Consider the following 13,118-nt stretch of genomic DNA (forward strand, 5'->3'; position numbering starts at 1 on the left):
AAACGGAACAGGAGTTTCCAGTGAAGTGGCTACCTTGGCAACCATTCTTTGATGAAACACGTATACACACACGCGCCCTCACACACACACACACACTGGTTTACTCGTAAAGGCAGTCAGCAATTGGGTGGGCCAATCCGTTCGTTTCGCCAGATTCCGCCGCACTGCCTCCATTTTCCTTTTCACCGGTTTATGCGGGTGATCTGGGGTGATCGGGATTAGGCCGTTGGTACGGGTTTGATATTTCATAATGTTTAGCATTCGCCACATATTCACCCAAGCGCGTGCGTGTGCATGACGAAGAGTGATAACGAGTCGAGGAGCGTGCAGGAAGGGGAAAACAAAAAAAAACATGACATGTGAACACAGGTGCAGAGGAAAGGGAGGGGTGGAACAGGCACAAAGTATTAGTAGCATTTGGTATTAAAGGGCGTATCTTTACTTCGATTCGTCGATCCTTTTCCCCGGAAATGGAGGTTCGGTGGTCGAGGTGAGTGTACGATGCGTGTGTACTACATTCAAGGCGGAGAACTATAATAATCAGTCTAGTGATAACTTACAACAAAAATGAAAAGGAAAGAAAACCGCGAAGAAAGCAGAAACCCCTTCCCGCGCAACCAAGCACGACAAAGAAAGAAAACAGAAAGAAGCGTAGAATGAAAGAACAAACAGTGAAACCAACACAAAATACCTAGATTAATGAATGTGTCAATTTAGTATTGTATGATGAAAGTGATAACAGAGTAGTATGGTAAAGAAGGCGCAGGGTGGTGAATAGGTTACGCAAACATAGAAAACAATTCTAGATGAGTAGTAGGGCGGGTGGGGTTATCAATGCCGCCGCCACGGTACCGTTGCGAGTCTGCCATCTGCCGCAGTTAACTCGGATTCGTTGACATACCAACCGCTGTACCACCAGCAACCAGTAAGCGATCCTTAGTGGGCTACCGTGTACTAAGCAGAGCAAGCGAGTAAGCAATCCAACCGCACTTCCTTCGAGTTTCCGGCTGTTCGAGTTCGTTCACACATACACATGCCAGGGCAGCGCCACAGAATTTCCCTTCCTTCAGTTTGCGTTTCCACCTGCTGTCGGTGTCACCTTCCCACAACCCACACCCACTGACACAATCAATGACAATAGCAAGCGGGGCGCACATGCACATGCATATATAATATACATATAGAACTATAAGCCCTTGACTTTGATGCGGTAACATTAATGTTGCGGCCGGTTCGTTGTGCGCCACTAAGGCGCCTTCCTTTCGCCACCTCCCCAAATAGCTGACGGACACCGCGTAGTGATACACGACGACGACGGAACCCTTAGGGATTTGCAGCATAAGAATGGATTTATCGGTCCGAGGAGCCAGAGGAACTATTAAAACTAAAAGCGCACGAACAATCCTCAGTAAAGAGTATAGACAAAATAAAGGAAAACAAAACTAAACAAAAAGTAATACGAGAAGTAAGCCTCTGACTACACACCAGTGGCCACCAATGCGAGAGATCCTCCGGAGAATTTACAATCAATTAGAAGGAAGTACATTGGGTGCGAGGAACCTCCACCGGTGGTATCGTAATATTCGCTGAATAACTCTGAATGTGTGTGGCAACAGTGTGTGCGCGTGTATGTGTGTGTGTGCGTGTGTATAGTCCTGTTAAAATCCCCAGCCCAGCCTCCGTTTGCAAATCATCCTAGAGCTGATATTGAACTACTTGATCTAACTGGTATATCTCATAACGGCTCGTCAGAAACAACACAACTGTTAAACAGTTGTGTGCTGAGCGAGACTAATCGTGAGGGTGTTAAAGTTAATTGTGTAGAGAAACCCGTGGATGGGTGGTTAAAAATATCAACAACAAAAAAAAAACAAAAAAATATGAAAAACACGCTACGTTAAGTAGTGGAAGTAGAGTGCGGGAGAGGACGGTTGCTTACGGAAGGATGCTACACCGGAAGGACAAGAGGAAATACAAAAGTAACATATAAATTCAGCAGCTCACTGTTATGCAACACCAAGAGACTTTAGAGTAGAATCATTTGATTTTTGGGTTCGTTTCATCGTTCACATCGGGCGTGTTGTCGTAGCTGGATCGCGTGGACGGTGGTGGAAGGTGGTGGACTCCCCACCTCACCTTACCGCTCCGCCGCCAGCCGGTACATGTAAAACCTAAAATCTTTAAATTGTATCTAGCCAAATCGTTAACCAGAGAGCGGCGAAAGGAACAAAACCGAGACGAAGGTGAAACCTTGAATGTAACGGCGGCAGTGGAACAAATCCCGCAACCATCACAATCAATCAAGCATCTTCTCCTCCGCAAAACAAAAAAACCCACACCGAATTGTGAGGTAGCGGACTTTTTCGTTACCACCATGCCAATGTACCCAGCCATCTTATGTTAGCTCCGAAGGTACCCCCGCAAACTTGGTGGCATGGAGATTCGTTTTAACTAACTGCAGACACTTTTTAAGTGATTTGCAAAATGCATTTAACTCCATTTACGAGGTGTTTATTGTTTCCATATAACGTTCTACTGCGGGCCCAAAACTAATCCAATGAGTTTTATCTCGCCTAACGGATACAACAGGACAGTGCAGAGTGTAGTAGGCGTTGGATATTTCTTTTTTGTGATAGAAAAACCATCGCTAGCAGGCCATGATCGCCTAGTGTCAATGCTCGGTTACCTACGGCATCTTTGTACATAATAGTTGTTCTTCGGTGTTTTAAACCAAAATCGCAACGAGTGTCTATATAGATCGTCCTGTAAAAGCAATGTGTGTGTGTGTGTATGTGTGTGTATGTATGTATGTCTGTGTGTACGTGCGTGTGTGTGTGCTTTTATTTGTAGCCACTACCTCATCGCCCATCTACTGTAACCCTGGCGACGGTGGGATATAGCGTGTAGCATCAGCAGCAGTGCATGCTGTGCGTGCTACGTTACGGGAGTTTAATATTTTGCATTTTCCATTTTCCGTTTCGCTTTTCTCCCTTCCCCTCTCTCCCTCTTCTCGTTGGCTACGGGTGTACTGTCGCCACCTTCCCCACCCCCATTAGCTTTTCCGCGTTCGACGCATGGCATCGGGCAATGTGTTGTTGCATTAAAAACGGATTCCGATAGCTCTAAATACGAATAGTGAAGACCGCTCGCTACCGGCGATTTTTGCGATCGCATATACATATACTCTACAGAATAAAAAAAGATAAATTAACATATACCTGTATGTATGTGCGTACCTTTCGTGTAGGATCAGCATGCTGGCTCTCCGCGAGCAAATATAACAGGTATACAAACTAGTAGTACATGCAGAGGATACAGACGAGTGAGTGTACAAAAGTGAACTACGGACGTGTTGGGCCGGGCTGTAAAGCCTACTAGAACGTGCAGAGATAGACGTACCAGCAACATCGTCACCACGGCACACATACACTCACTCACGCATACGCGCACATACTGGTTGCTATTGGTTTTTGTGAATTGTGCAAGCACCACTAGAGCCACCGAGGTCACGAGGATGAAGTTTGGATCATTTACAGGCAAGGGTAGGCGAGCGGGGTCTACGAGGAGGCCGGTGTGTCTGCTAGCATAATTAGTGCACACGAGGCTTTTACTAGAAGGAACCGCTACTTTCTATAAGCGCGCAGACCAGCAGAAGAAAGGAAGAAGGACAAGAATGGAAATTAAAACCAATTACTACTCACCGCATTGTGCACGTGTGCGTGTGTGTGTGTGTGTGTGTGTGTGTGTGTGTGTGTGTGTGTGTGTGTATGTGCCCGTGTGGTCATGCTAAAGCAAATGTGCATTATACACACGTATATTTAATATATCGTTTAAAAGTAGATTGGTGATTAGTCGTCGTTTCCGACAGCAGCCTTGTTCGCAGAGCACGAGGATGTGCTACCCACACCCCCAAACCCTAGGTAAAGTGTTTTAAAGGGGGTTTAAAGGAGTTTTCCGAACTCCTGGGCTCCAGGATCGCGTAGAAAATTCTCGCGCTTACGTTTTTGCCAAAAGAACAAAAGAAGCAGAAGCGAGGGAAAGCGGAAGAAGTTAGAATAAAGTTAAAATGATAAGTGTGAGATTGTGAGTGATTGCGACGATTGCGTTTCGCGGCCACCGGCAAGAACGTGTGCATGTATGTTCGTGTACCCCTGTACTACACTATCCTACTCCCCTACACCCCACCCCTGTGCAACTCTCCTGTGAATTGTATGTGTTAATTTAGCTGTGTAGCAATTAATGGAACACTACTGTTTACCGAGGCGATAGTGATGAAGTCCCGTGCAACAACAAGCACGACAGCGAAATGGAGATGAAAAGGAGGAAAAAAGGCGTGCAGCAAACAATTATTGGAGCACATTTACAGAAAGAATCCCTTTAGTAGCATATAGATCGAAATGAATGGTATTTTGATCGTTAACCACGGCGAAACGTTATGAACGTTCCAACACAAAATGCGTGCCGCAGCAGCAGCAGCACCATCAACCACCGCACAAGTAGGCGGCGGTACAAGAATATTATTAAAAAAGCAAATCCTGCGGGTATGATTCTATGTAAGCGGGGAGATAACGCGCAAAGGAGGAACAACACAAAAAAATCACAAAAAAATGTTACAAGTTTATGTGCATTCGAGGGCAAAGAACAAACAAAAAATTAGTGCGATACTGGAGGGAAGGGTTAGGCGCCATTTCAGCGTTAAGAACAGTGAGAAAACAACAGTCACTTGTCGCAGTAGTAGCAGCAGCAACAGCAGCAGGAAAAACTATGATGAAATAAATGAAGAAAATTCTTGTAAATTACACCGAGTATTATGCCAACCATATACCGCTATACCTAACTAGCCTCTCCATGGTACAATCCGAAACTACAAGCACGGTTTAAAACGGTTCTTTTTTAAATCCTATTGAAACCCATCGATGCAGGCTGATTCATCGATCAAGCGAATACGATCGAAAACTCCGGAACAGACAACGGTCTTCTCCGACAAACACACATCCTATCTACAACGACCAACAACGGCCATGTTGTATGCGTGTATGCGGACACAATGGACTCAACGGACCATCCGTTCAACATGGAGCAGTTTGCGTTTATCAGCCGGAGTACGGCGAGTAGTCAATTGTCGGAGCTCTAACCGAACGGTCGCGAAGCGCAGAAGCAGAGCAACCGCCGTGAACCCCTAGAACGGCGATTACGTTAGCTGATTACGCGCCGTTGTCTGCTTGACCATTCGAAGCAAACCAAACGAAGAAGTTGATAACGAGTGCTACCAACGATAGATCGAGTGAATCATCTCAAATATGTTCTCCCAATTGAACAAGATGCTAGCAGGTCTGCTGCTGGCCACGACCCTTGCCTGCTCGCTTTCAACTACCCAAGCTGCCGAGTTTGGCAATTGTGGTAAGTATTTAACGGTTCGTCTAATTAAGTACTCTTCCCCTAAAACTCATTTTTACACTCTTCACCCCATCACTTTTTCACAGCAAATGAGACTGCCGTCGGTCAATACAGCAAGGTGGAGGTATCGAACTGTGCCGATGATGCTGCTTCTTGCGTGCTTAAACGTAACTCGAACGCCACCATCTCTATCACCTTCCAAAGCAGTAAGTAACATAGATTTGTTTGCCAGCCAACTGGGCAAACAACGGGGCAGTGACCTTCATCCACAGCTGCAAAACCTTCGTCCAAAAGACCGTGGCCCGGCTACGCAGTAGCCGTAACAAACTGGCACACAAGGTACAAGGCTGTCTGGTTGATCTTCTTCCTTCACCGTAATTGAGAGGAATTAACTAATTTGAACTTGACGAAGCCGGCTACACACATACACGTAATTGGCACTAACTGGTTCACTTTTTTCCGTGTGTCGCGGTGTATTAGGTGAAGATTTGAGCGATCTGAAGGCGGTCGTTCACGGGATCATCCTCGGTATGGAGGTGCCCTTCAATCTGCCCAACAACGATGGCTGCAAGGACAGTGGACTCGAGTGTCCGCTGAAGAAGGATACTAGCTACCGTTACAGCACTACACTGCCGGTACTAAAGCAGTACCCGAAGGTAAGCCACGCTCGACGAGTAATCTCGTTCCGCACGAGTTTCGATCACGTCAGCATTCGCGCGTTCCCGCGAGAACGAAATTAAAAATGTGCGACACAAAATGATTACCAACGATTAAGCTAATTGATTGCATCGCATGTTGTTTGCTCTGTATGCCTCTTTCATTCCAACAGGTGTCCGTCGAGGTGAAATGGGAGCTTGTGTCCGCTGGTGCGCAGATCATTTGCGTTCTCATTCCGGCTAAAATACAGTAGAAACGAAGGGCTGCTCCTCGACCGTCGTCATCAGCATTGAGTAGAATTGGATGGTGCTGTGGATCGGATCATCTGAACTACTCGCTGCATGTATTCCATCGTACAAGCTTCGTCGCAGAAGCAGCGATGGCCTCAATTCACCATTAAGTACCGCCGTCTCCAATAGGGTGTTTCGTTCAATTGAAGTCGTCTAAGCTGCAGCAGGAAGTGAAGCAACATAAGAAACACCCGCAGGTTCCTGCCCCTCTTTCTCTCACCAAGTCCCTCTCGTCTCAGACAGGATCCTCGATCCAAAGATCGCTCAGATCCTCCGATGTTAATTAGATTGTATAGTAGCCCCCGCTGAAGAATCCAATAAAGCAAACCCGGCGAAGAACATCGCACTGGCACGTTCAGCGTGCACGCGACTCCCGGCTACCCCTTTGGCGTTAGAGGAACGCCCGTTACGGAAATGAAATTATTCGTAATTCAATTCATCTGAATGCGGCGGTCAGCAGCAGAGAATGGAGCTTGAATGGTCGGTCGGTTAAATGACGCGCTTGTGTCGCGCTTTATTGGATTTAAATGGATCAAGCGGCGTAACAAGAGCCATGTGCTCACTACAAACACATGATCGCAATCGGACAAAACGTGTCTTGTGTTGCGAAGCCGTGCGTTATCCGGTTGGTGGTGTTCTGAGGTGATCAAGTTGCCGCTTTGTCGGAGAACCGTGACTCATGCGCTTATCAGCTGGCTTTCCGATGCAAAGAAATGGAAAGAAGGTGAATTGCTTTGTTAACAAAAGGCCGTGTTGGAGTGAATGTTCCTCTGGGTTTTACCGTTGTGTAAGCGATCATCAGAATGTCTTTTCCCTTTCTTCATGGCGCGTGGATTACCAGTTTATCCGGATACGCATGAAAATAAGGGCGTTGAGAAAATGATCAACATTTTGCTAATAAAAATTGAACATAAAAAAAAACATCCACCCAGGAATGATTCAAGGATTACTATTTTAAAAACCGGTTTTCTCTGCTTCAGTTTTTCTGATTTTCCGGAATTTTCCCCCCTTAGCAAACAAGACAAGCTACGCTCCGCTGATTCAAGCCGAGTTCAAATTCGAAACCAGCTTCAGACGGAACGTAAAAAAAAGTAGAAAAACCAAAACACGCGACAAAAAATTAAAAAAAACCTACAAAAACGCGAAAGAGTTACGTGAGGTGAAGGCGGAGCGCCTTATTAAAAGTGTCCCTTGTTAATCGACGCACCGCACGCACCCCGCAATCGGCGGGAATAGCGCTAAGCGACCCATAAAATGTCTTCGTTCGATCTGAAGAACGAATCCGAGGTGAAGGAGTACATCGATAAGCTGGGCGTCGAATACCGGTTTGGGTGCTACTCGGAGAAAAAACCGGAAGGTAAAAGAGGGAGGGAAAATTTGGCGGCGAAAAATGGAGGGTGTTGCTTACCGACTTTAACTTCTCTGCCGTCTCAGTTTGCCACCTGCTCGGCGACTACCTCGAGGGCATCCAGAAAGACTTCGAAAAGGCGGCCAAGGTGTACCGGTCGAACTGTGATGATTACAACTACGGCAAGAGCTGTCTGAAGTACGGCAACTACAGCTTCCTGGGAAAGGGGCGCGCCTCGGAGAAAGGCGACCCGGCGAAGGCGTTCAACTACTACGAGAAGGGATGCACCCTGAACGATCCGGATGCGTGTCTTCACAGCGGGCTGCTGCTCGTGTCGAAGCTGAAACCCAAAGAGATAACGCGTGATGTACCGAAAGGGTTCGAGTTACTTAAGAAGAGCTGCCAGATGAACAATGCCGGCGCCTGCTTCTATCTATCCGGAATGTACATCTCAGGTGTGAAGGATGACGATGGGCAAACGGCAAAGGGACCATCGTCGAGTGAAGCAACACCACCGGTCACCGCAACCCCACCAGCACAGCCAACTGTTCCCCTGACGCCTTCGGCAGCAGTGGGAACATTCGTGGTTGAGAGGGATATGGAGAAAGCGTTCGAATTCGCGTACAAAGCGTGCGAACTGCGGAACATGTACGCCTGTGCTAACCTCAGCCAGATGTACGCCAAAGGTGACGGTACGGTACGGGACGAGAAGAAGGCGGAAAAATTTAAACAGATGGCACTCGAGATGCAGGACGAGGTCCGGAAGCAGCAGCAGCTCACATTCCAGCAGGGCCTCAATCCTACGTAAACCACCGGCATCCGGGCGGTGCAGTCATGTTGTTTTGCTTCGATTCGGTGGCAATACGCTCCGTTTCTTTTTTAAACTGTTTCATTTAGCGCAGTGCGACGGAAACATCCACTTTTCCGCTCGATCAAGCCCTGATGGGGAGAAGTAATAAATGTTGTTTCGTAGTGACCATAGTCTACTGACTAGCGCACTTGTGTGCAGTGTCGTCTTTCTCTGGAACACCGTTTCCGGTTGCTAGATGAAATGCACAAACGCGCAACATGGCTGCTATGAGAATTGTTTCTTTATTTTGCTTCTTACTTCGAGCGGAAACTCCGTCACCCGTTCCAGACTGCAGGAGCGACAGAAGGTGGCACCGTAAAAGAAACTACACTCGGGCGCTTTGCAAACGGTTCGCCGGCAAAGGCTACAATCCGCACCGAGCACCAGGAAGTACTCGCACGGTGGCTTATCGGGTACAGCTTGCGGTGGTGGAGCGAATGGATCTCGCATCACGTAACTGTCCTCAGCTAGCTCAATCAGCTTGCCCACGAACGGCGGCCTCCTTCCGTGGTAATCAGCACTTTCACTCGCCTCACATAGCTCACATCGGAACGCGATCAATGTAGGCGCCGGCCTTTCAGATGTAGTTGTGCTAGTGGATTCCGGAACTGTTTTCGTTTGTTCCGGTGTGGTCGCCATCCAGGAACGTAAGCTGGGAAGATGGTAACAAATAACAAACGAATAACTACAAAGGGACATGTCCTTGTCTAGGAGCGTGTGTTTGTTTCGTTAGGCCACCAGAACGGTCTGATGGTGTGGCACACGATACTGTGTGTGATGCCGGGTACGGATAGCGTTAAAGGTCCTCCCGCCGGCAGCACCTTCTCGATACGCAACAATCCAAGCCCTTGGCCGGCGGAATATCCCCGTAGCTTTCCAACGGATGCTCCTGTCTGATTTTTAATATCCGCCTCGCGTAACACATCTATCGGTACGTCCTCCAGGGGTAGCCCCTCGAACTGTAGCGGCATGAGACGTTTTCGCGTCACTCCGGTGTGGTAGGTACGGGCTGTTAGTTCCTGGCCGATGTAGCAACCCTTGTGGAAGCTTACACCGTGCAGCCAATCACAGTTGCTCTCGAGCGGAAATGCTTTCCCATCCGGTAGATTGAGTTCTCCTTCGCCGACGCCCAACGTGTAACGGAACGGCACGTACCGCGGCACGGTGGTAATCTCGCCCGGGAACGTTTCAAGTAATCGATCTAATTTTTCCGTCTGATCACCGTTACTACCCATTAGGACACGGTAGCCGAGTCTTGGAAGTCGTGGATCCTTGAACAGATGGGGATCGGTATGCCCTTTCCTTTCATCTACCGGTAATGCCTTTGCTTCTGGATCAGCCTGTGCTCTGTACGCAACCCAGGTGTGGTATGTTTCGTCCAGCAGCACCTGGACCTTCTTCCGCAAACGGTACAGCTTCAGGTGTTTCTCCAACCGGGACGCAGCCGGCCGATCGCATTCGAGTAGAAAGTCGTCATTTCCCTTGGCTTCTGGATGTCGGTAGACGAGCGCATCGCAGAACACACGTCCATTCACCCGCAAAAACATGGTATAGATCGCTCGGCTGTGCTCGAAGTGCCGCATATCGTTCGTCATCAGTCCCTGGAGGAAGCTCACGGAGTCCTCGCCGTGAACCCGGACCAGAGCACGGCCCGAAAGAGGTTCGAAGGAGTACGGTTTCTGTTGGGATCCATCAGGCGGAGAGTTGACTGTTGATCGGACGCAGGACGAACAGGATATCGTGCGTTTCGAGGCGGAAGGTGGAGAACGATCGAACCGAAAAAGACCGGTCGCTGGCCGGAAAAGGACGCCGGTCCACCTTGTGATCAGCATGTCGTTCCTAGCACGGTTTCACCAAAAACCCGTTTTATTACGGAGGCCAAACCACAAAACACACGCTCGCCGGTCGGGAAATACTCACGGATTCGCGATAAGGACACAGATGTTAGCGATAAGGACCTCACGGTATCAAAAAACGAATACAAGATCCTGCTTTGCTTGGATGGTGGAATACGGGAAAAGATTTTCTTGCGTCGGTTTCTTCGAACTGTCAATTACCTGGGATGTAAACAATCTTTTTCCGATCTCACCGGATTTCGTTAGTTTTAACAAAATTTGGAGTTTTTCTAATTAATCACAGCGCCACGGCTCTTCCACAGTGTGAACGATGGATGTGGAAAAGTTAGAGCAGGTGGATGAATCGCCCGATTTCGATTCTCTCGATCTGGATCTAGGTGTAATCTGCCGCTGTTGTATGGGATCCAAACGCCGCATGAAGCATCTCTTTACGATGGAGCTAGACGATATGCTGCACTCCGTTACCGGTATCCGGCCACGGCAAGACGATGGCCTACCGGGACTCCTCTGCGTGCCGTGCGTACTGCAGCTGCGTCGATCGCACCACTTCAAACAGCAGAGCGAGAAAACGGACCGGGTGCTGAGGGGCTATTTGAAGCACGAATTGTTTATGAAGAGCTTCGAACCGCCGCCCGGCGAAGATTTGGTGCAAAAAATTGAGGAGCCAGTCGACTCTCCAGCGGTCGACACGGATTCCAACAATGAGCCAACCGACAGGAAGTGTGATCTGCGCATTGAACTAGCCCAACCGGTTGCCTGCCCTAAATGCGACAAAGAGTTTCTGAACGAGCGGAAGATGAAGCGCCATATGCGGATACACAGTAGCGAGGGGTATCATCAGTGCACCCAGTGCGATAAGGCGTTCGCCGACAAATCGAACCTGACGAAACACATGCGGAAGCATACGGGGGAGCTTCGGAATCTGAAAATCAAGCCGCATCTCTGTGCGGAGTGTGGTAAATCGTTCAAGTACAGCACCTCGCTATCTCGCCATAAGCGGCTGCACAGCAAGCGCAACGTTTTCACGTGCGAAATCTGCCACAAGTTCTACGCCGAGCACCAGACGCTGGTGAATCACATGCGGACACACACGAACGAACGGCCTTATTCCTGCAGCATTTGCGACAAACAATTTGCCCAGAAACCAAATCTCGATCGCCATGAGCTGACACACACGGGTAAGAGCATTGCTGCCAGAGCACAGCTATTCAGATGAATTAACTCTTTTCCTTGTCTCCTTCTACATAGGTGTCAAACCGTATGCTTGCGATCTGTGTGATAAGCAGTTTACGCAGAAGAGTTACTTGATCGTGCATAAGCGGATTCACGCAGCGGAAAAACCATTCCAATGTTCATCCTGCTCGATGGCATTTGTATCGCAGAACTCTCTCCAGAAACATCTCCGCACACCATGTTCGGATCGTCCCTTCGCCTGCACGCGTTGCAGCATAACGTTTCGCTACAAGTCCTCCTTACGCAGGCATAGACGCAGTCATAAAGATGGGGAATACATTTGCCGCATCTGTGCGTTGGCTTTTCACAACGCGAGTAAACTAACGAATCATATGTCAACCCGGCATCCCAACGTGTTGTGGGAACATGATTATGATGGTAAGTGGACGGATTTGGAAGCAAGTCAATCACACCAAAATGCAAAAAATCTATCTTTCCTCTACAGCGACACCCTGCATTAAGAGAAAGCCAACGCAGCCGAGTAATGAAAAGCCTTATGAATCGGACGATGAATTTAAGCGACTTACGACTAAGGAACTGCAGCACCAAGATGAGCAGGCCGAGGGATGCTTACCTAGAGATGAAACCGTTTTCGATGAATCTTATGAGGCAGAAGAGGAGCTAGCCCTAAGCTACGACGAGTGTTCGTACATCGACCAACATACCGTAGAACCAGTTGAAAATGAACCGCTGCTATCTATTCAGATAATCCAAACTGAAGAGTTGAGTTCATGACGGATTGACTTACGAAATTAAAGATAATGTTGAACGTTGATGTTGAATTAATAAAATGAAATATGGAGTTCGTACGCTCATGGAATGGAGAGCCGTATTCGAATTAACGGAAAACCTTAAACTTGTATCCTGACAGCTGACAGCATTTGCTGTCTGTTGGTCCGTTTAAAAGAGTAGGCCGCGCGCGTGTTCTTTCGTGAAATCGCAATCGGTGGATAATTAGTAAAGAATCCCGGGTGAAGCGATGGAGAAAATCGACGCAAAAGAGTTTAAACCAAGAATTCTACGCAGTGGCAAAGTGCTGGAAAGTGTTGAATGGAAGAAACCTCAAAGGAAAAAGCGCAAAACGAACAAACTTGCTGAACCAGAATCGACATCGGCTGGTGCTCCTTCCGATATTGCTACTTCTTTACCAAATAAAACCAAGCCACCCAAAGAAGAGCCGCGCGATGATGGATGGCCAGAATTTATTACACCACGAGATGAAGCTACCGGGATTAAGGTATCCGGGAAAAGAGGTGCACCCAAGAAATCTACGGTATCCGTTGACCTTGCCGAAGGGTTCGAAGCGGCCAATGGAAGAACGTTGCGTATCAAGGTAGAGCGGGTAGATCCGGAAGCAGAAGGCGCAGCTTTTGCACAAAAGGACACCGTGGAGCTAAACAGCGACCAGAAACTTCCTGCGGCCATTGTTCGTGATGGGAGGAAGTCAAATAATATGCAAATTAGCAAGGATCCCGATACTTTACCGG

The 13,118-nt window shown here is 48.1% G+C and overlaps 6 protein-coding genes across 12 annotated transcripts in view; 4 read left to right on the forward strand and 2 right to left on the reverse strand.

Moving 5' to 3' along the window:
• LOC125957470 (G protein-coupled receptor kinase 1) overlaps positions 1-4,818 on the forward strand; it is an 83,641-nt gene extending 78,823 nt beyond the window's left edge. For 6 of the 7 annotated variants that reach the window (XM_049690197.1, XM_049690192.1, XM_049690193.1 and 3 more), the window contains exon 14: positions 1-4,818. This exon is cut by the window's left edge and continues 545 nt beyond it. The gene's annotated coding sequence lies outside the window, so the exon portion shown is untranslated. The other variant, XM_049690199.1, reaches the window with a different exon arrangement.
• A 282-nt stretch (positions 4,819-5,100) lies between these two features.
• LOC125957498 (NPC intracellular cholesterol transporter 2 homolog a) lies at positions 5,101-6,753 on the forward strand. Its single transcript, XM_049690243.1, has 4 exons — positions 5,101-5,400; positions 5,484-5,603; positions 5,878-6,053; positions 6,227-6,753. The coding sequence occupies exons 1-4, from the start codon at positions 5,301-5,303 to the stop codon at positions 6,305-6,307; spliced, it is 477 nt and encodes a 158-aa protein (XP_049546200.1). The 5' UTR covers positions 5,101-5,300; the 3' UTR covers positions 6,308-6,753.
• A 779-nt stretch (positions 6,754-7,532) lies between these two features.
• On the forward strand, positions 7,533-8,690 carry LOC125957492 (cytochrome c oxidase assembly factor 7 homolog). The gene is made up of 2 exons (XM_049690236.1): positions 7,533-7,701; positions 7,779-8,690. The coding sequence occupies exons 1-2, from the start codon at positions 7,599-7,601 to the stop codon at positions 8,498-8,500; spliced, it is 825 nt and encodes a 274-aa protein (XP_049546193.1). The 5' UTR covers positions 7,533-7,598; the 3' UTR covers positions 8,501-8,690.
• On the reverse strand, positions 8,651-9,241 carry LOC125957499 (cysteine-rich DPF motif domain-containing protein 1). Its single transcript, XM_049690244.1, has one exon. It carries the CDS (start codon positions 9,239-9,241, stop codon positions 8,768-8,770), a length of 474 nt encoding a protein of 157 aa, XP_049546201.1. The 3' UTR covers positions 8,651-8,767.
• An 8-nt stretch (positions 9,242-9,249) lies between these two features.
• LOC125957485 (putative transferase CAF17 homolog, mitochondrial) lies at positions 9,250-10,545 on the reverse strand. The gene is made up of 2 exons (XM_049690227.1): positions 10,463-10,545; positions 9,250-10,381 (listed from the first exon to the last, which is right to left on the reverse strand). Exon 2 carries the CDS (start codon positions 10,372-10,374, stop codon positions 9,250-9,252), a length of 1,125 nt encoding a protein of 374 aa, XP_049546184.1. The 5' UTR covers positions 10,375-10,381; positions 10,463-10,545.
• Positions 10,546-10,628: 83 nt separating this feature from the next.
• LOC125957479 (zinc finger protein 771-like) lies at positions 10,629-12,463 on the forward strand. The gene is made up of 3 exons (XM_049690221.1): positions 10,629-11,576; positions 11,647-12,009; positions 12,077-12,463. The coding sequence occupies exons 1-3, from the start codon at positions 10,709-10,711 to the stop codon at positions 12,364-12,366; spliced, it is 1,521 nt and encodes a 506-aa protein (XP_049546178.1). The 5' UTR covers positions 10,629-10,708; the 3' UTR covers positions 12,367-12,463.
• Positions 12,464-13,118: the final 655 nt, after the last annotated feature.

The sequence above is a fragment of the Anopheles darlingi genome, chromosome 3 (assembly GCF_943734745.1).
Source record: "Anopheles darlingi chromosome 3, idAnoDarlMG_H_01, whole genome shotgun sequence".
NCBI lineage: Eukaryota > Metazoa > Arthropoda > Insecta > Diptera > Culicidae > Anopheles > Anopheles darlingi.